The sequence below is a fragment of the Lygodium microphyllum genome, chromosome 26 (assembly GCF_053477565.2).
Source record: "Lygodium microphyllum isolate KBCC chromosome 26, Lygodium_microphyllum_v1.1.10, whole genome shotgun sequence".
NCBI classification, from domain to species: domain Eukaryota; kingdom Viridiplantae; phylum Streptophyta; class Polypodiopsida; order Schizaeales; family Lygodiaceae; genus Lygodium; species Lygodium microphyllum.
This window is the reverse complement of record NC_141160.1, coordinates 95182419-95202592: the sequence shown is the minus strand read 5'-3', so window position 1 is coordinate 95202592 and position 20174 is coordinate 95182419. Positions and strand designations below refer to the sequence as shown.

Below are 20174 nucleotides of genomic sequence, written 5' to 3'. Positions count from 1 at the left end.
TTTTGTGCTTATTGCTAGTTTGTGAGTTGATGTTTTATTGATGAGTTATCGGAAACTTCCAAGATCAATGTGCCATGTGTAAAAACATTTAAATTCAATCTGAAACAAGACAAACTTTTCATTTTACTAATTCTATTGTTATTTTCAAGACCCATTTTTTCTTTCTCTAGTTACATACCCAAAAGGATTTAGATGTAGTTTCTCTATCTTTGTATATATTTTGTGTACTTATATATGTCACATGAACATCCCCCTGCCCCTACCTCCCTCTGCATAGGGGCACAATAGCTAGTTTTGTCTTGGATTTCCATGGCAATAACCTTTTTCCTTATCCCATTCTCTCTTCTTGTGTGAAAAATCACTTAAGAGAGATGGCACAAGAGTCATCAATGCAGTCAAGTTTATCCCTTTAGGTGTATTGCACATTATATCATTTTCCTTTTATTCTTGTTGGTCTTCCTTCCTCCCTCTCTCTCATATTCTAAGATTCTCCACTCCTTCATAGAGACTTCTTGCAAATCTCACCCTTGCTAAGATGGAGCTCTACATGTAGTTTATTACTTATGAATTTTTCTTATGTACCATTTTTCACATTTATATCGAATATATTTTATTTACAAGCTTGTTATGATGACATGCAGATTAATGCTTAGTTTACTAATGTTGAAGATTGAATGGAGTTTATGTACACCGAATTCTTGGTTGAATATATTTGTGAAGGTTACAAAGAGAGGAGGAGAGTTGAGCCCTCATAGGAATTGCTTGTGCTATAGGATTCCAAATAGATGGGGAAAACCTTAGCGGATGAGGAGGATTCTATGGCGTGGTTGCCTGCATTTCCCTTGATGGAGAAGAGTTCAATCTTATTTTTGTGTATTTGGAGGGGCAAGCTACAATTATCAATGGGTTTTGGAACATGACCACCAACTTGGCTAATAGGTCACATGGTAGTGGATGCATGATCAAAGAAGAGGTAGTTGGACAATTCTGCATGATGATTTACAATTAATTTATGAGATTGATTTTCTAAAATTACCCAAAAGGGAGATTACTTGACATCGGAATCTGTGGGTGACATGTGGTAAGAAGCCCATTTGGATAGAGTTTATTTTGGCAACAAGGACAAGTAGCTATTACCAGTTGTTAAATATATAGTCCTTACCAGGTAAACAAACTTTGATCACTACCTTATTATGATGGCATGTATGGTCTAAAGAACTTTCAAGGTTCCCCCACCTTTCAATTTGATACTTATTTTCCTCCAAATTTGCAATTCGTGGGACACATCCACATGGCGTGAATTTGTTGAACTAGGTGGCAAGCCTAAAGTAAGGTAGCAACATTGTGTTAAGGCCATTGCTAACATCTCAAGGACCATGGGAGAGTGTCACATGCCTACCTAACAATTCCTTGGCAACACGTTTTAGTGGTCCATCGAGGAAGTATCCTAGATGGCTTTGCCTGGCACTTGCGAGAATGCATAGGGTCTATCGTCTAGGTTTCCCAGAGTCCACCCCATAATGGAAGGTACCGGCCATCCCCATGAGGATCAACCTGCAAGCTCGGGGTCCTAATTTGACAACTGAGATCTCGATGCATCAACTAGGTTCATCAAAGGTGTCCCATAAGGGCTTCTCGTTCGACTAGAGTGATCATAGTTACCCTTGGTTCATGGAGTGCAACACTTTTTTCCAGTAATTGGTTAGGATTCAGGGAACCTTAACGAAGTTCTAGCACAGCCGCCGCACCTTTTCTCGAAGATAATTATTAATCAAGGTTTTAAGACCTAACCCTAGGTAAGTTAACGCTCAACTCTACCTAAATTTTCCTAATTAACGTTTGGTTTAATCTCTTGAGAGAAGCTCCTAGCTTACCAGGACCACCCATCCGTAGGACGGATCCGTCAGAGATCTCACCCACCCGCTTCTCACAAATGGTTTTCTTTAGTTTTCTAATTACCTAACACATTCAGTTATGACATATGAAAGTAGTTTTGCTAATTAACCCGTTATCACAGGTTCCTTTGTGTAATTTTTAGGGCACAAGACAAAGACAAAGAAAATAATATTTTGGTAAAACATATTTCATAAAGTTATTTACAATGATTTTCCCCTTTTGCCTACACAGAAGATAAACCTTCGTTCATTAGAAAATCCCTTCAGTCTATGTTGAAGAAAACAAACCCTCCAAGATTTCCATCCCTTCACTAGTACCAAGGACTCCTCTAGGATCCCATCCTGATTCGTGTGAGGGTTAGGCAGTTTTTAGGAGCGATTGAGAGGTTTACAACCAAAGTTCCTTGGCACTCCCACCTCCTCCTTCCTAACGGATTCCTCTCATTGAGCGACCTCTTGCCATTGGGGCCAGTCCAAAGCTCCTTGCGGCGATACAAAACAATCCCCCTTGGAGTAGGGTTCTGCGTCTAGTCGTGGGGAAGGCATAGTGTGATCTTTCCTCTTATTATCGTGATTATATATTTACAATCAGATTACTACAAGCACAATCAATCTTTCCTGTGCAACCATCCATGTATGCACAAATCAAAATAAATAACAGCAAGTGTTTGTAGCATAGGAAGTAGCCCCACCCAAATCTAGGGTTTCTCTTTTAAGGTCCCACCTTATTCTTAGGGTTTTGCTTTCTACTTGCAACTCTTTTTTGGGATCCACAAGTTATTTTGCAAATTTAAAGTCTATTTTATCCTTATGAAAAATTTGGTATTTCCATCCTAAAAGATAATATGGGCATTTATACCTATGGCAGGCAATTCATGCACTGCCCTGCCCTAATTAGCAGGATTTCAAATGCTTTTCCAAGTCTATTTAGACTTTAGAATTTGTATTGACAAATTCTTATCAATGTCCAGTAAGTCCTACAAACTTTCGATATTTATTTAATTTCTTGATACCGATAGTTTCAGGGTTGTTGAGTATTTCATAGTTTTTTGCTTCAACATTCTCGATATTTTAGGTTAGGTTTTCTCATTGATTCATGCGTGGGTCAACTCATGATATTGACTCTCTCGCTAATCTAATCATTAATATTAACATTGCATGTGTTTTTAGTAAGAAAATAATTTTTATTTTATTATACTCGTATTCTATGGTTTAATTAGCGACGCCCGACCATTTGTCGAGCTTTCAACGTTTTCTAGAAGGAACAATTTTCATTTAAAAAAACTTTTATTCTAGGCAATGAAAAAAATCATAAGTGCAATTTTTCTTTCATCTTTCGGGCATCGAATAATATTACTACACACCTAATTTATACGCATCTAGCATATATTTTTCTATATAAATTTTTATTGATTTAATGCATTAATTATTTCATGATATTATCCAAATGATTTTCTATAAATTATTATAAAAATCATATGCTTTTGTTTATCATTAACAAAATAAAATAGAGATAGTCACTTTCAAGGAAAAATTATAAAATATTCCCTTTCTCAACACCATCTAATTTTTTAATTATTAATGATCACATGTGTCATTAATGAAATAATAATAAATATCATGAAATAAACCATAATTACGATATTTTCTTAATGAAAATATAATCATTTTCCAAGTGAAAGAGTCTTTTCACTAAATAGTTAATTATTATATTACTTAAGTTATTTTTCTAAGCGACAGTTCATATGTATTTAATTTAGAATGTGTTTATAATGTTTAAAGCCAAATATAGCAATAAGCTTATAAAACTTTATTTTTTTCCAAACGGACGAGATGTTACCTCTCTTAAGTTTGTTGTAACGAAGGTTTCGCCAATTCCAATCGCGTCATTTTCTCCATTGACCGTGTTTTTTGTTTCCCTTGCTTCAAATGGGCTTTTTGAATTTTTGCAACCATGCGGAGCCATGGATGTCAGGTGAAATTGACGTGGTAGTTCAACGAGAGTTGTCTAGAAAATTTTCACCAATGTTTCGCCTGGCGATATGGCTGTATGAAACAAAGGCGTAATAGGGGATGGAGAGAATGGAAATGAAGTTGGAGTGGGAGATTTTCCTCTTTCAAGCTCAAAGCTTCAATGGATAAGAGAAGTAGATAAAATTTTCCATCATGGGAAGTCTTCCTTCTTGCTTTCTTTGTGAAAGAGAGGGGATGTATTTATAGGCATGAGCAGGAGCATGCAGTCGACTCATTCTTTTGGCTACTTGTCAAGAGCCAAGTGAGCTTTATTAAAAATGCATTTTGATTGCCTACATGTTGGATGGTGGCATGGGGATGATTGTTTTATGTTTCCTCTCCCTCTAGGCGTAAAAAAGGTCATGAATTTTGACCTATTTTTTCAAAAATGTATTTTTTTCTTCAAAACAACTTCATCTAGTGATTTTTGGCTAAGTTACCTCATGACTTATCTAGTTTATAAAGTCATGCCATACTCTTTGTGATACTTAACTTACTCAATATCATGCTCGTTCTTGCGCATGCTTCGTCTATCAATTAAGGCTTTTGCGATTTGTCTTACGGTTATGAAATCAATGTGATCTTTGACACATCAAATGGAATTGGGAATACTAAATCAAATATAATGTGAGAAAATTTATGATCAAGCCGTCGTAATATTATTTACGAGGCATCTTTGCTTTTTGTTGGCTAGGAACATTGAGGCATCTTCTCGTGTCGGATTGCGGGATTGATTTAATGCAAGATTCGATATTAAGAAAATTACGTGCAATCACTTATGTGATAGCTCGACAAGTAAATTTTTTAAAATGCCTCAAGCCGGAATTCGTTTCTTGATATGAAGCATTGTGGCTGGAATATTACAAAGAGCCAAGGCAACTAGGGATTAAGAGCTTTTTGAGGTGGTCCTTAAGTTCAAAGATAGTGGTGTTAATTCTCTTGCTGATGGCCGTGGTGATTGTTATCTACATTTCTTATTGCAAAATGTTGAAAATAGCTTTAAGGTTTGGCAAGCTAATAGAGTCCTTGCTTGGCCTTGGTGATTGCTATCTATGTTTCCTATTGTAAAATGTTGAAAATAACCTTAAGGCTTGGCATGCTAATAGAGTTTTAGAGGTGGTCCTTAGGTTCAAAGGCAATGTTGCTAATTGTCTTGTTGATGGCCTTGGTGATTGTTATATATGTTTCCTACTACAAAATGTTGAAAATAACCTTAAGGTTTGGCAGGCTAATAAAGTTTTAGAGGTGGTCGTTAGGCTCAAGGATAATGGTGCTAATTGTCTTGCTAATTGCCTTGGTGATTGTTATCTATGTTTCCTATTGCAAAACATTGAAAGTAACCTTAAGTTTGGCAAGCTAATAGAATTTTAGCTCTTAAGATACAATTGAGGGCACAAGTTATTGCCTTTGGGTGAATGAAACCATTGATACTTTCTTAGGACTCAAAGAAACGAGAAGTAAAGGGATACCATTGTTGCAATAGAAGATGAAGTTGGAATGTTGGTTAAAGATGAATAAGATATCAATATGTGTTTGTGAAGCACTTATTAGTCATTATGGGCCCAGATAGTGGAAGTCTATGATACAAGACTAGCTACCTTATTGGGTCCAATGAAGGCACATCTTAGCATGGAAGCTATAACCCTATTGGATAGACCCTTTAGTGAGGATAAAATTAGGTTTGTTGTGGGTAGAATGAAGTAATGGAAGGCCTTAAGACTTCACAATATCCCACCTAAGGTGTTGGTTTCATTCAGGGATGCTTGTGCCCTTGAGGTTTGTACCATGGCAAATCACATCAAGCTTATTGGCAAAATTTCTAAGGATCAAAATGGAGGGTTGATCAAATTATTCCCCAAGAGGGAGCAAATCGGTAAGTCGAGCCATTTTATAACACTATGATGAATGTGCTTTACAAAAGTGTGTCCAAGACTTTGGCACCAATAATCTTAATCTTCCATTAGGTATCAATCTTGTAATGCAATTTGAGGGGAGTTTGCCTTATTAATATGGACTTACATAAGACTTATGATTATATTAGTTGGGGTTTTATTAGTTTTATATTTCACCGATGTGGTTTTGGGGGAAATTTCAGCAAGCTAGTCAATGCTTTATTTCCCAATGTCTCAGCGATGGTCTGCATCAATGGCTATTTCTATGGTGTCTTTCAATCTATTGGACCACATTGATTACAAAGTTCAAGTAAGGGTTATAAAGGGGCTACCTTTTTTTCATGGTCAATGATTTATGTTCCAAATGTTCATAGAGGACCGCAAATAGAAATCAAGGTCACATGTTTCCACCACTCAAAAGAGTTCACTTTGATAGCCTTGGATAGTTATGATGAGGAATTAGATTTTTGAAGTCAAAGTTGCATGAGGTGCTTGGAAGGAATGGGATGTATGGGATGCCATATTTTGTAGGGATGTGAAAATTAAAGTGAAACAATTTGATATAGCCCAAATAATTGTAGACTCGTGAAAAGAATTCATTTCCAAATGCATTGGATAGGAGAGATGGCTCCATCAATAAATACTTGTGGTGACATAGTGTGGCTTTTGAATACAATTATTGTCTTGCTTCAATCAAACTAGGTATTTTCGAATGGATTAATGAAAAAGGGTCAACTAGATGGAGAGAGATATGGGATTCAGGCAAGTTGGATTTAAAGTCCATTGAAGTTCTTAAGGACTGGTGTTAATTAAACTTGGAAGAAGAGCGGCTAAGTATAGTGTTGCGTAAAGGAAAAGAAAATGGCCTACAACAATCTCAGCAGTTACAAGGGATCCTTTGAGACACTAAGTAGAACTAAATGGAAAGACCTTGCTTGAAGAAAAGCAAAGACTTCTATACTTATGATGGCTCATTGGATACTCACAAAAAGAAGACCTTTGTAGATGCTTACTTGGAAAATAAGACCTAAGAATGCACAAAGAAAAAGCAATTGACCTATGATAATCTCATTAGTTACCATGGATTCTTTGAGATGATGGACATCACTAAATGGAAATACGCTTGAAGAAAGGGAAGGACTTTTATATTTATGATGGTTCATGGATGCTCAAGATAATTAATAGATGGCAAAAAGAAGACCTTAGATTATGCTTACTTGGAAAAGAAGACCCAAGAATGCATAGAGGACTATGCAATCATTCAAGTTGAACTTGATGATGTGGAGAATTGTGGCAAAGAAATTGCCAATGAAGGACAAAGTCAAGAAAGTGGCAGTTTCACCTTTATGCCCATAGATGGTATGAGGCGGGATGAAACAGTTAATCATTGTTTTTGGATTACCAAGAGAGCAATAGTTGTGGGAGGAAAATGCACGATTGAATGGAAAATATCAATATACAACATGCAATTAACTAGACGCAGGGATTATTGGGGAACATAGGTGACATGGATGAAGAAACTTGGAAGATATGGGACATTTTGAGATAAGTTTTGTGCAATTCCATATGGTTAACTAGGAATGTTTTCTTGCTTAAGAAATATTGAAATGCATTTGGATTGATGGATGATATTTTTGGTTATGTAATAGATGAAGGCTTTCAAAGTCAATACCAAGCAACTTACTTCACATTGCACGAGCAACATTTGGAGCTATGAAAGGCACATAACTTGAAGTAATTAGAACATATTGAGTTCGACAAAGATGTGGATTAGTATGCGAAGCCCAAATGGAGTGGTTAACAAATGTGATGAACCTGAGTAAATAACATTAAATTGCAAAAAATACATCTAGACCTTGTAGAAACTTACATATGCTTATATTTATTCTTACTAGTGAGCTTTGGGTGGAGTTTGGGATCTCTACCTTGTAAAAGGTGTGCTTGTAGCCTCCCATTTTCATGATTTCCTTGTGTTGCAACTATGTGGCCTTAGAATTGTCTCAGATAATGTCTTGATAAATGAAGAAATTAGAGAAGAATTGGATAGAGACCAACTTGAAAATCATATTTGACCTTCAACTTGAAAGGGTTTTAGAGCTAGCCAAGGATATGTTTGGGGTGGCGGGATGTGAAACAATCTCTCTCACATAATGGCCCAAGAAGAATACTCTATCTTAGAAGCATAGGTGCACATAGACACACATTCTCTCTCTCTCTCTCTCTCTCTCTCTCTCTCTCTCCCCCCCCCCCAAACATTAGGGAGGTGTAGAAGCACAAAATATACATGCCTTAGACAAAGGGCTAAGTAAAAAAAATGCTTCCCTAAAAAACAAGTAAAAATTTTACTATTCAAAACTAGCAACTAGCATAAGGAGACCACTTGTCCACTTGCAAGTGATTACAAGATCAAATAACTAGATGTAGTGAAAATAGGTTGCTTTTTGACCCCAACATGTCAACATTTTACTATGTATTGCCCCATCTAATAATGCTAAGAAAACACACCTTTGCTACACCTTTAAACCTTGGATCACATATGAACAATGATCATGTGTGTACTCTTGCTTTGGACTAATCTCATATGTGAAAAGATTTGGAATCGACTAAATATTGGGCTTGCATTGATATTTGTAATAAAGGGATGCCCAAACCCTCAATTGCCAACTCAAAATGTGGCCCCATTATAACATCCACCTTGAATACCAATTAAGTGGAGCCATAATCATGTTTTTACAATATACATAGTGCCTTCATTGCTTTTTGTGAGAATGGAACCCTTGACCTTTGTTTTAACACACCATCTCACTACCACTTGTTTGTTTGTTTGTCTAGAAGTTTTTTTGTGTTCCCATTTCCTCTTCTTGTGTGAAAATGACTTGAGAGAGACTAACCTGAGAGTCATCACTGTAGACAAGTTTATCCCCTAAGATATAACATCCACCTTGGTTACCAATTTAGTGGAGCCATAATCATGTTTTTACAATATACATGGTGCCTTCATTGCTTCTTGTGAGAATGGAACCCTCGACCTTTGTTTTAACACACCATCTCACTACCACTTGTTTGTTTGTTTGTTTGTTTGTTCAGAAGTTTTTTTATTTTCCCATTTCCTCTTCTTGTGTGAAAAATGACTTGAGAGAGACCACAGAGAGACTAACCAGAGAGTCATCACTATAGACAAGTTTATCCCCTAAGGTATATTGCATACCATGCCATTCTCATTTTATCTCTTTGGCCTCCCTCTCTCCCTCCCATCTTCTAAGACTTTGCAATCCTCGATAGAGATTGGATGTGGTTCTCAATCTTGTTGAGATGGAGCCTTACACGTGGTTTGTTGCTTGTGATTTTTATTTGCTTACATTTTTTCGCATTTGTATCGAATAGATTTTATTTATGGGCTTATTATGATGATGTGCAGATTCATTACTTAGTTTTATTGTTGCCATTGAAATTTGAAACAAGTTAGTGTACACCAATTGCTTGGCTTTCTTGGGAAAGAATATATTTGCACAAGTAACATTTGGAGCCATGAAAGGCATATAGAACTTGAAACAACCAAAACATATTGAATTCACCAAATATTCGGATTGGTATGTGAAGCCTAGATGGAGTAGTTAGTAGTTGTGATGAACATGAGGAAACAACATTAATGTGCCAAAATACATCTAACCATGGTTAGGATGTTGTACAAACTAATGCATGTTGATCCTTTTTCTTATTGGTAGGTTTTGAAATTTAAGTGGAATTTGGAAACCCTCATCTTGTCAAAGGCATGCTTGTAGCCTCCCATCAACACTATTTCCATGGACTAAAGTGCATTGTGTTGTGGCCTCAGAATTCTGTTAGATCACATCTTGGTAGATGAAGAAAATTGAGAAGCATTGGATAGAGACCAACTTTAAGATCATATTTGAGTTTTAACTTATAAAGCTAGCAAAAAAATACATTTTGGGGTGGCAGGGGGAGATGTGAGACAACACCTCTCACATAGTGGCCTAGAAGAAAATACTATCTGTTAAAAGCATGCACACACACACACACACACACACTCTCTCTCTCTCTCTCTCTCTATATATATATATATATATATATATATATAACATAAGGAAAGTACAAAAGTTCTCACATAAAAGCATAGAACATACATGCCTTAGAAAAGGGCTAAGCAAAAGTCATGCTTTCCTCAATAAAAAGTAAAAATTTTGCTATTCTAAAACAATAATTAGCACAAGGAGACCACTTGTCCTCTTGCGAGTGATTACAACATCAGATAACTAGATATGTTACTTGATCCCAACATGTCATCGCCTTGTGCGATAATGCTAATAACCCCATATTGCTCCATCTTCAAACCTTGAATCACATATGGCCAATACTCACATCACCCTTACTTTGAGACTAATCTTGCTTGTTAGTTTACCTAAAGACAATGATACCTCGCGCAATGTGGACATGTCCTAACAAAGAATATGTTGCCTCCAACAAACACAAGAAGTTTTATATAGTTCCCCATGTGGAAAAATGGAGTCCATTTCCCTTTTTTTTCCATGTAGCCTTCAACATCATGAGCTTCTACTTGGGAGGCACCACATACCTAGCTCAGTGTGGTTGGGGGCAGGGGCTTGTAACTTGTGAGCCCCCATTCTGGGCTGAGAGTCCCCTGCACCCAGCCACACCTGCCAAGGTGTGCGATCCCTTAGCTGCACAGAAGCTCATGATGTTATTGGAATTCACAATGCGGGGATTATGCTAGGATAGTAGGACATTCTCTAAAACTTGCTGTGAAAAGAATGCACCCGAGATAAGCAGCCCGACGGTACCAGCAGAGAGGCTATAGCGGGTGGCTCGTTGTCGAAAAAACATTTCCTAGTGACGTATGAGTGAGGTGGGAGGAAAAGATTCGTCAATCCAGTTCTTGGCGGGAGTGCCTCCATCACTACGGAATTGCAGCAAGACAGGAAGAAGCGCCCGACTAACCTCGGAAGCAAACCCGGCATGTGCACAACAAGACAGAAGAAGAGATGTGGAGAGGGAGCGCTGGGTCGTGGCCAGTCGGATAGACAACCCTATCATCCCTCGGAAGCGCAGCGTTATCGCCCCCGTCCCCCGCCTCACACGCGCAAGGAGAAGAATTCACTCCTTGTTCTCAAGATCCATGTAAGCGTTCCTCGCCCATTTTCACACGCAAGTCTTTGGAGTTAAGCTAGCGTCTGCTCTGAGTTCTGTACTTGCAAAGATGCCTCTCAAGCTCATAATTGTGCTTATCAAGCCTTGTAGACGCGTTGGCTGCCAATGATATCCAATTTTGGTTCTCAAAGCCTGTCACTTTCAGAAGTTAACGTTTCTCAGCTCGTTCTTGGAGAGCTTCGCGTTCATAAGATAGCGACGATGCTCAAGTCCCAGCACCGAGTCTATGCTGTGTAGAATAAGTTGATGCTCTGGGTATGTTTTTGAGGCGAGGACTATCTCTAAACTCATATCCTACCTTTGAAGGCATAGACCAGTGGTTCGGGCAAATTCTGCAACCTGTGTTTGAAAAACACTCTCTTTGTTCGAATGCTCATAAGCTTGATGACATTTAATTTACTCACAGCTCAAAGTTATCGAGACCTACAACAAGTCCTGTTTGAAAAGAAAAAGATGAAAGTTTGTATTCTAGTTATTCTTCATACTGATAGTAGCACATAGGAGGAAGATCCAAGCTTGGATTCTAGTCACTCTTCCTATGATTCATAGCACACGGGAGCTTGATAATTGACACATGGCTTGGCTATAGCCTATGACAAGATGAGGAGAAGATAGAGGAGGCACAATGCATTGTGGTACACAGTATGAACCAATCCGTATGGTATTGTACAGTATGTTTTTGAATGAAAAACAAGGACTGTTTGGCCACACCCTCCTTCCTCGTGTTTTGGATTGTACCCATCATTGAGCTAGCAAATGGTGACCATTGTCTTGAATCACCAATTCCTTTGGCACGAGTTTTCTCAAAGATCACAATAAATGCTATTGAAATGCTCTGACATAAGGTTTTTCTTTAACTTATTGGTGCTGGGCCAATTAAGAGAATGTAAAGGTGCCTTGAGGCAATTATTGCTTAACGATGTGTGCACCTCATCGGCACTGGTGTTCTCTTTCTCTCTCTCTCTCACACACACACACACACACTCTCTCTCTCTCTCTCTCTCTCTCTCTCAAGCCTTCATTTCTCTTATGTGTATAATCATTTATGTATAATGTATCCACTCCCATCTATGTACTTGTAAGTTGTATTACATGTTGTATATGTGGCATATGCCATAGAGGTTTTGGCTTGTTACCCTCAAGTATGCACCTTATATACTCTAATAGCATTGCTATTTAGACATTAAACATTTGTTCTATTATCTTTACTCCAAAATGATCAAGCTAATTTTTTTTTTTTTGGAATACTAATATTGTATTGTACCTTATAAAATCTTAAGATAACATTTAGTACCACAATTTCTTATATCGTATGGTATTGTATCTTTTGTACTTGATAACTATGGTTTATGGGATTGCCCCTATGATCAGGATGAAGAAAAGCCCTTAGAATGGTTTTGGGTGTTATAGTTAATTCCAGGATAGTGACTTAGGAGGCAAAAGCTTGGGTCATGGATAGAGGTTGAGTATATGGTTATGTAATGCACAAAGTCCTATTTGCACAACTTAATAGAAGATGAGAGAATTCAAATAACTCAAATGTGTGCTTCTCAAAATGAGAGAGAAGATGACCCCAAATAGCCAAGATCAACTTTCTGAATGAGTGATCAATTGCTCCTTAATCCAATCTCGTTTTTGATCAAGGTCTAATTAATGACTTGGTCATTGATCATAAGTGAATTGCTTATTGGACCAAACTTAAGCTCAAGACTTGCTTTATAACTTAAGTTGTTTATTGGGTGAAACTTTCAAATGATCATTTAACCTAAGGTACAAACTTTTAATTAATGAAGTTTCACTCTACACCTTGTTTCTTTTGTCTTGTTCTCATATGATATAGCCTATACACTTGTGCAGTGTATGCCCAGGTGTCAATATGGTTGGTGCAATGGTCATTGTGCTAAGAGCTAGGGTTACCAAAATTAGAGATGGGCTTAATTAAATCATTAAGCCCATTTCTCATTCTGGTGAGAGGTTTCTAGCCAATAGATGATATCAATAGTAGCTCCCAAATTTATGTTTATTACTATTGTTGGTTTGAGACAGCTATCCAACTTGCCAACCCTTTTCTACAGCAGCCACCTACCACCTACCATCCACCATCCAATATCTTTCATTTCACAATTTAGAGGGTTGGTCTTGCTACCACTTTTGCACTTTCTCCCCTAGTTGATTGCCCAACAATCTTCTTGACAACAATCATTATTTTAGAAAGATTATGCCATCATCTTGATTATTAATAGCCATCAAGTACTGTGTTTCCACTTCTTCGTTTGTTTTTCCATCATCTTCCAATGCCTTCATTGACATCTCGTGTCTAGAGGATGGTGCTTTACTTTCTCCATAGAGCATCCTCATCCACAAGTGTTGTCGTTGATTAGCTAGGATAATGTAATAATCTCTAAGCTCGAATTAGCATCATTTTCTTGACTTTGCTTGCTTTAGTATCAGTCCCACAGACACGAAACCTTGAGGCTCACTTCATTGTATCATCATTGTACATGATTCATGAGTTTCATTTTATTCACTTTCTGTGTTTTCAAAACTTGTCTAGTGTTGGTAGTACATACTTTGAGTTCCTTCTTGAAAATCCTATCGTTTTTTGAATCTTTACTTGGTATCAAAGCACAAGTGCTCCAAGAGCTAAAGATCCTCATCCTCTATGCAGATAAATAAAGGTTGTTGAAAGTGGCAATACTGTTAGATTTTAGGTTTTTGTTTGTTCTACTGTTGCCAAGAGTATAGTATCTTCTATGATACTAGTGGCTTCTCTCTTGAGGTTGAGTATTGAGTACCCTTGGCTATCACCTTGTTCACTATTCTTTCTCATAGGTTTTTCTTTTTGGTGGTGTTAGTTTCCTTTCTTGGATTATAGGTGTTTTTCTCATCATCGACTACCTTTATTTGTCTACATAGAGGACGATGATATCTCCATGGCTACAATGCAATAAACAAGAAATCTAAAAGTGTCGCTACTTTCAATAACCTTTACATGCTTGCATAGAGGATGAGAATTTTTAGCTTCTGAAGCACCTTTGCTTTGATAGTATATAAAGAATCAATAGGGTTTATGGAGAGGAACATAGAGTACGTATTGTCAACATTGAGACACAAGTTTGGGAAACACGGAAAGTAAAACTCATTAATTATGTATAATGTTGATACAATGAAGTGAGCCTTAAAGTTTGGTGTTTGTGGGATTGGTACTGAAGTGAGCAAAGTCAGGATAATGATGTCAATCTGAGCTTAGAGATGATTGCACTACCCTAGCTAATTAGGCAGCAACACTTGTGGATGAGGATGCTCTTGTAAATATTACACAACACAACAATTAGAATCTAAGCAAGGATTAGAGAATACACAACAAATATGAGAAGAATAGAAACTTCTTTAATTAAATTGATACAAAGATGGCTCTGTCTAACCATATGTTTCAGGCTAGGTGGAAGAACTTTGATTGGGTGTGAAAGATAGGTTGATGATGGCTTTGGAGGGATCTTTTTTTTATAACTCAAGAAGGTGGTCTGGTTGGCATGTCTGACCATATTATGAACCTTCCTTAGTTAGATAGGGAATATTCCCTTTACTGTTAGGTCGAGGGTGTTGACCTTGAACCCTTGTCACGGGACCCCTTGTTAGCCAATCATTTCTTGGATAGGTGTTATCTCTTGGAGTAGCAAGAAGGAGCCCATGGTAGCCCTTTCTTCTACTGAGGCGGAGTATCGGACTGCATCTTCCACCACATGTGAGGTTGTGTGGCTTCAGAGATTGTTGGAGCTTGGCCTCCCCCAGACTCGTCCTACTCTTTTGCAGTGCGACAATGAGAGTTGCATTGCCTTGGTACAGAATCTAGTATTCCATGCCCGGACAAAGCACATCGAGATCTAGTATCACTTCATTCGGGAGAAGCTTCTGGATGGGACCATTGATGTGGAGTATTGCAAGACGGAGGATAATCTTGCAGATTTGTTTACGAAGGTGCTTCTCCAAGCTCTTCTTTGGCAGCATTCCAGATCCCTCAGTCTTTTCACCCGTCCAGGATCTGAGAGGGGGTGTTAGCCAGTCATTTCCTGGACAGTCAGAGCAGTACGGTAGTCCACGCAGTCCACGTTAGCAGTCGGCCAGATTTGCTGGTACAGTCGGCCAGATTTAATGCATTCAGCTGCATTTAATGCAGTTGACCTGCTCCAATTATTTCTTATTTTTTTGGCTATTTATAGTTTGTTTGGTAGCTCACTCCAGCATTCATTATTCAGATTCTGATCTTGAAGATTTGTTGACTGAGACTGACTGTGCTCAGGTTGACGGAGATCGAGGTCATCAAGTCGGAGACATACGTAGATATTTCCTCTGTCCCCTTGTGTATTTCTGCACTATTATATAGCATACTACACTGCAAATTTTCTGCGTTTACACTGTCTGCTTCTCTCTCTCTCTCTCTCCCCCCTCTCTGTGTTCACTCTCTCTGCCTTTGTCCTACGCTTCCGCATCGTTGCACTCCGACACCCCCTAGCCAAGGGCCGTGTTTGTGACCCTCAAATACCAAAATAGGGGTCCTTGATAACTCGGACACCCTGTAACTTGATGCAGTGAGTCTCAAGTTGTTATCAACGTAACTATTCTATCTAACCCAAAAGGCTAGATCCACAAAGGTCACCTTTTTACCGTCCGGTCACATAGACCTCATTTGACATATAACATATAATATATCTACTCTAGTGGTTCTATGTTATATGGACTATGATTGGTCATTATCATTGTATCATTGTATAGTATCAGATCACCCATGATTTAAGAAAGGGTGTTAGTAGGATTCTCAGCTCATGTGTGAGTCTGTGCATGCTTGTTGGGGCTGGGCACATTGGCCTTATTTTAGGCATTACTATTGCGATTTATTTATGGCATTTTAGGCATTTTATGCTAGTCGGCCAACATCTAATGCTAGCCAACCAGCTACTATTTATGGCCTATTTTGTGCATATTTATAGTGGGGCTCCACTTTTTGTTGGAGAGAGGAGCCAATGCTAGTGCCCATGTAGCCAATGACTCACGGTTATACTCGATTGTCTCATGTTTGGTATATGGATTCCATTTCTGGAGCATTCTTTTGAGTTCTTTTCTTTGCATTGTTCTCTCTTTCTTTCTCTTTTGTCTTGTGTTCTATAGAAAACGGTTGGCGAGTTGGACAACTAACTTAGACTAGTAGTAACGATAAACACAAATCTAAGAGCTACTATTGATATTGCCAAAGGATCTACCAAGACTACAGAGGCAATGGTCGACTTACCTTGGGAGCCCTAAGGGTTACCCCAAAGAAGCCAAGGCATTGGACAAAGGGTGCTCGTTAATTGCCTACTAGCCTACCAAGACCTGTAAAGGCAATAGAACCACTTTGAACTTTTGTTTTGTTTTTTTATTTTTATTTTTTTCATAATTGTGCCAATGATGAAAAATAAAGGAATGGTCTGATCCAACATCACAAAACAGGAGACTATGCTTATCACTTGTCTAGAGTGTTGGTAATGAAGTAAAGGGATGAAGAAGTATATATTCCTTGTGGAAAAATTGTTCACTTGTCCAAGCGTCCATTTACAAAGATGATGTTCATCATGCAATGTAAAACATAGGTAGAATAGGGAAGGGAGGCCAATATCAAATACAAATGCTGAAACTTGTAGCTACCAAGTGAAGGATAGAAACCCCTCTCAACCATGGATGTCGATACGGAAGAAGCAAGAGGAACCTAATTTTGAGCTTCATGTGGTGTCAAGAACCATGAGGAAGAAGGAAGACTAAGCCCCCTAATTGGAGAAGCTAGGGAGAAGCAACTGCAGTGATAGCACCCCAATTGGAGGAGCCAAGAAGAAGCATCTGTAGTGATAGCATCGAGAGATGGCGCAAGATCCATCTCGAGAGGGAAAGTCTCCATGTTGGTAGAAAGAGCTGTTGAGAATAGCAAATGATGCTTGCCTATAGAGGCTAGATGTATGTCGTGAAGAGGCTAGAAGATAGACAAATGATGTATGCTCTAGGAAGAGACGTTCAGAATCCCCTATGCACAGTGAGGAGAGTGGTATTATCCAAAAAGCTATAAAAGCATGTACTTGGTTGACACTCATAACAAGGTAATGGAACTATTAGTTTGAGTCACTGCCAGTGTCATTGTTCATCTTACATAAGAATGTGTTTATGAGTCCAATCTATATCTATCTTGGAACCTAATTCACTTGTGTAACAGTTAGTCTATTTAAGTCTATGTCATCATGAGTTGTATATTCATCTTCCATCCTCCATAGCTTTTGCCATGCTCTAGATCCGTGTTTTTGACAAGAGCAAGTCTCCAAGGAAGATGAAACCACAAAGAAATAGGGAGCTTCACATGTCTCCAATCTAGGAAGGACCAGAGCAAACCTGCATGTTAGTCCTAGACTCAACTACAAAACCCTACAAAAGAGTAGAATTTGCAAAAACAAAGGTTCATGGTAAGATGCTTCGAAATAAAAAATAAAGCTAAAATGAGAGAGAAAGAGTAATGAATGTGGGAATGTGTGAATGCAATGCAATGCACCAAGTCTTTGCCAATGAAACTCATGGCAAGGGTGGGGAAGGGATCTGAGGTGGGGGTGCAAGAGGAGACCCAAGAATGGAAGCAAAAAGTACTATTGGAGTGGGGTTATCAAACCGATCACCCAAACCTTTAGGAGTTTTATGAGAGAGGGATGGATGAGTTTGTCCATGTGCCACATGTCTAGTGTTATGTGTGCTAGGAGCAGATGGGATAGTAGCAAGAGGTGTAGGCTCACATTCGGATCATCCCCTTTCTTACTATACAAATTTTGCAGCTCATAATGGATATTGATAAGTTGGGTTCAATGTCTTGCTGCATAACGGCAAAGGAGACGGCTCCAACAATCAAATGCTAGAGGAAGATCCTATAACTAGGAGTGGAGATTCGGAATTGACCCTTGCATTATCTCAACATTTGTTGTAGCATCACAAGCTCTCCATTGATAGATATGGTCAAGGTGGGCCAAACAAGGGTTTGAGATAGGTTGTACACAACCTACCAGGTCCCAAAGACTTTTGAGACTCCAAGCACTTGTTGCATTAGATTAGACCAAGTGATGAAATTCAACTTCTTGAAACGAGTCTTGTCTATAAAGGCGTTCTTGGTTGTAGCAAGAGGAGTGGTAGTGTTGAGGGAGGAATATTATGGGTAGGGTGGGTCAGGTGGGTGAGTGGAGCACACTTGGGAATGAACCCCAAAGTGCCCACCATGCATGCATGATGTGTGCATAGCGGCTTGCTAAGTGGGTGGGGATTGATTGGGCATGGGGATCATAATCACATGAGTAGCCCAAGGAGGGGAGATAGGGACAGTGCAGGCAAAGGATAGAAACCCTTGCATGGAAATGACCTATGGAGTGTGTGACAACGTCATAAGTAGAGGATAGATTTCCTTGCGTTTGAGAGGCCAACAGAATGGGTGGTGTGTGCCCAAGGGGAGTGAGTGGAATACCCAACATAGATGTCCTAGGATAGACAGATGTGCTCACTTGTGGGTGTATGTAAGGCACAATGTTAATGGGCGGGATTCCTGCTAATGATGTACCAGAGTGCAAAATGTCATTCACTTGTTGGTAGCTAACATGTGGTTGAAAAGAAAAAGTATTAGGACTAGAAATAGATGATCCTAGTCCCAATATGTGCTTAATGCAGATGTGGAATTTAATCCTAAGCTATTGAAAGCAAATGGAAGAGAATTTGTAGAAAAGGCCAGGATGGGAGGGAATTGTGAACCAATAAGGCCAACTCCATGCTCAAAAGAAATAGAGAATACAATGTTAGGTATGCTTGTGGATGTATGTTTGTGTTTAGAGCCTTCTCTATTGAAGGTAGCATAATAAACCTTTCATGATTTGGATCCTACACACCAAAGAAGAGACAGGGGAGGGTTTTGTTTCATACGACTCAAAAGGATTATATGAACCTAACACCAGGCCTATCTGTGATGAAGAAGATGGGTCACCAATCATCTAGAATCTAGCATGTCTTGCTTGAGTGGAGAGGTGGCCAGTCTCACCAATTGATCCTGATTGATGTACAAGGCTCCCAAATGTGTAGTGGGAATATTTGATATGCAAGAATTCACTAAACAACTCTTCCATCGTGAGCCCTACATTTGGCCAAGAAGAAGAAAGAGATGATTTGTTGAAACCAGCCTTCCTTCTTGGAAAGTGTGCTAGATGACTTGATTTACCACAAATTTCAACAAGCATTAAATATACAAATCTGATAATGCAAACTTTATCACTTAACCTTGGACACATCGGATTGGCCTCAATAACTAATGCCCCTTGTGGCATTTCTTTTTCTTATATTACTAGAATGTTGAAGTACATTGAGACACGGGCTGATCTCCTTCAATCTTCAATATAATTGTAGTGAAGAGTGACCAACAATTCATAAAATCAATTGGCCAATAAATTGGGAATGGGCTACCTCTCGGATTGGCTACAAATTTCTAGCCTTCAGTTGCTACACTGAGTATGAGGTCTTCAGTAATTGGGCATGGATCTTGAGGTGGTTGTGGAAACCCTAATTTCTTGCCTTCAATTGCTTGGAAATGGATGAGAACTGTTGAGGGTTTATAAATATATGAGAGAAAAAGCTGAGGAGAAAGAACATTTTGTTTTTATCACCAAAAAATGCCTGAACCAGCAGTTGCCTGCTGTAATCCAGCATTAAATGTAATTGCTTGGCAGCTTGGAAGCCTCGGATGGCTGTTACTTGATCTAGGAAGTAGTCACTTGTTGTTGGCTAACCCCTGGGGGCTATCACCTCTTGTTACCCTCTTGGAACTGCTGGTGCCCGCTGTCTTAGCCTCTCCTTTGACTCTCTCAACATCCACAAGCCTTTGAATGGTTGGGATGACCGTTAGCCAGCCCCAACAGCCCTCTTTGAGCCTTGCATGGGTAATTTGATAGTGGCAGCTTGTTTTGCCTCTTGGCAGCCTTCCAATTGCATTTTCAGCATTAATCAATTATTTTTCAGAATTTATTTTGTGAAAATTTATTAATCATTCCTTTGTCCTTGTAGAGGAATTGGCCAGTATCCATTTACAATAAATGTGCTAATTGTCATTGGACAGACATTTAATTATCCCAATATTAATTGGCCTTGGACT

The 20174-nt window shown here is 38.7% G+C and overlaps 1 protein-coding gene across 2 annotated transcripts in view; it reads left to right on the top strand.

Moving 5' to 3' along the window:
* The first annotated feature begins 10367 nt into the window (after window positions 1-10367).
* Window positions 10368-20174, top strand: part of DPD1 (Polynucleotidyl transferase, ribonuclease H-like superfamily protein) — a 61305-nt gene continuing 51498 nt past the window's right edge. Inside the window, exon 1 of one of the 2 annotated variants that reach the window (XM_087668375.1) lies at window positions 10368-10957. In XM_087668375.1, the coding sequence (XP_087524501.1) occupies window positions 10677-10957 (281 nt within the window). In that variant the 5' untranslated portion in view covers window positions 10368-10676. The remainder of the gene's footprint in view (window positions 10958-20174) is intronic. The other variant, XM_087668374.1, reaches the window with a different exon arrangement.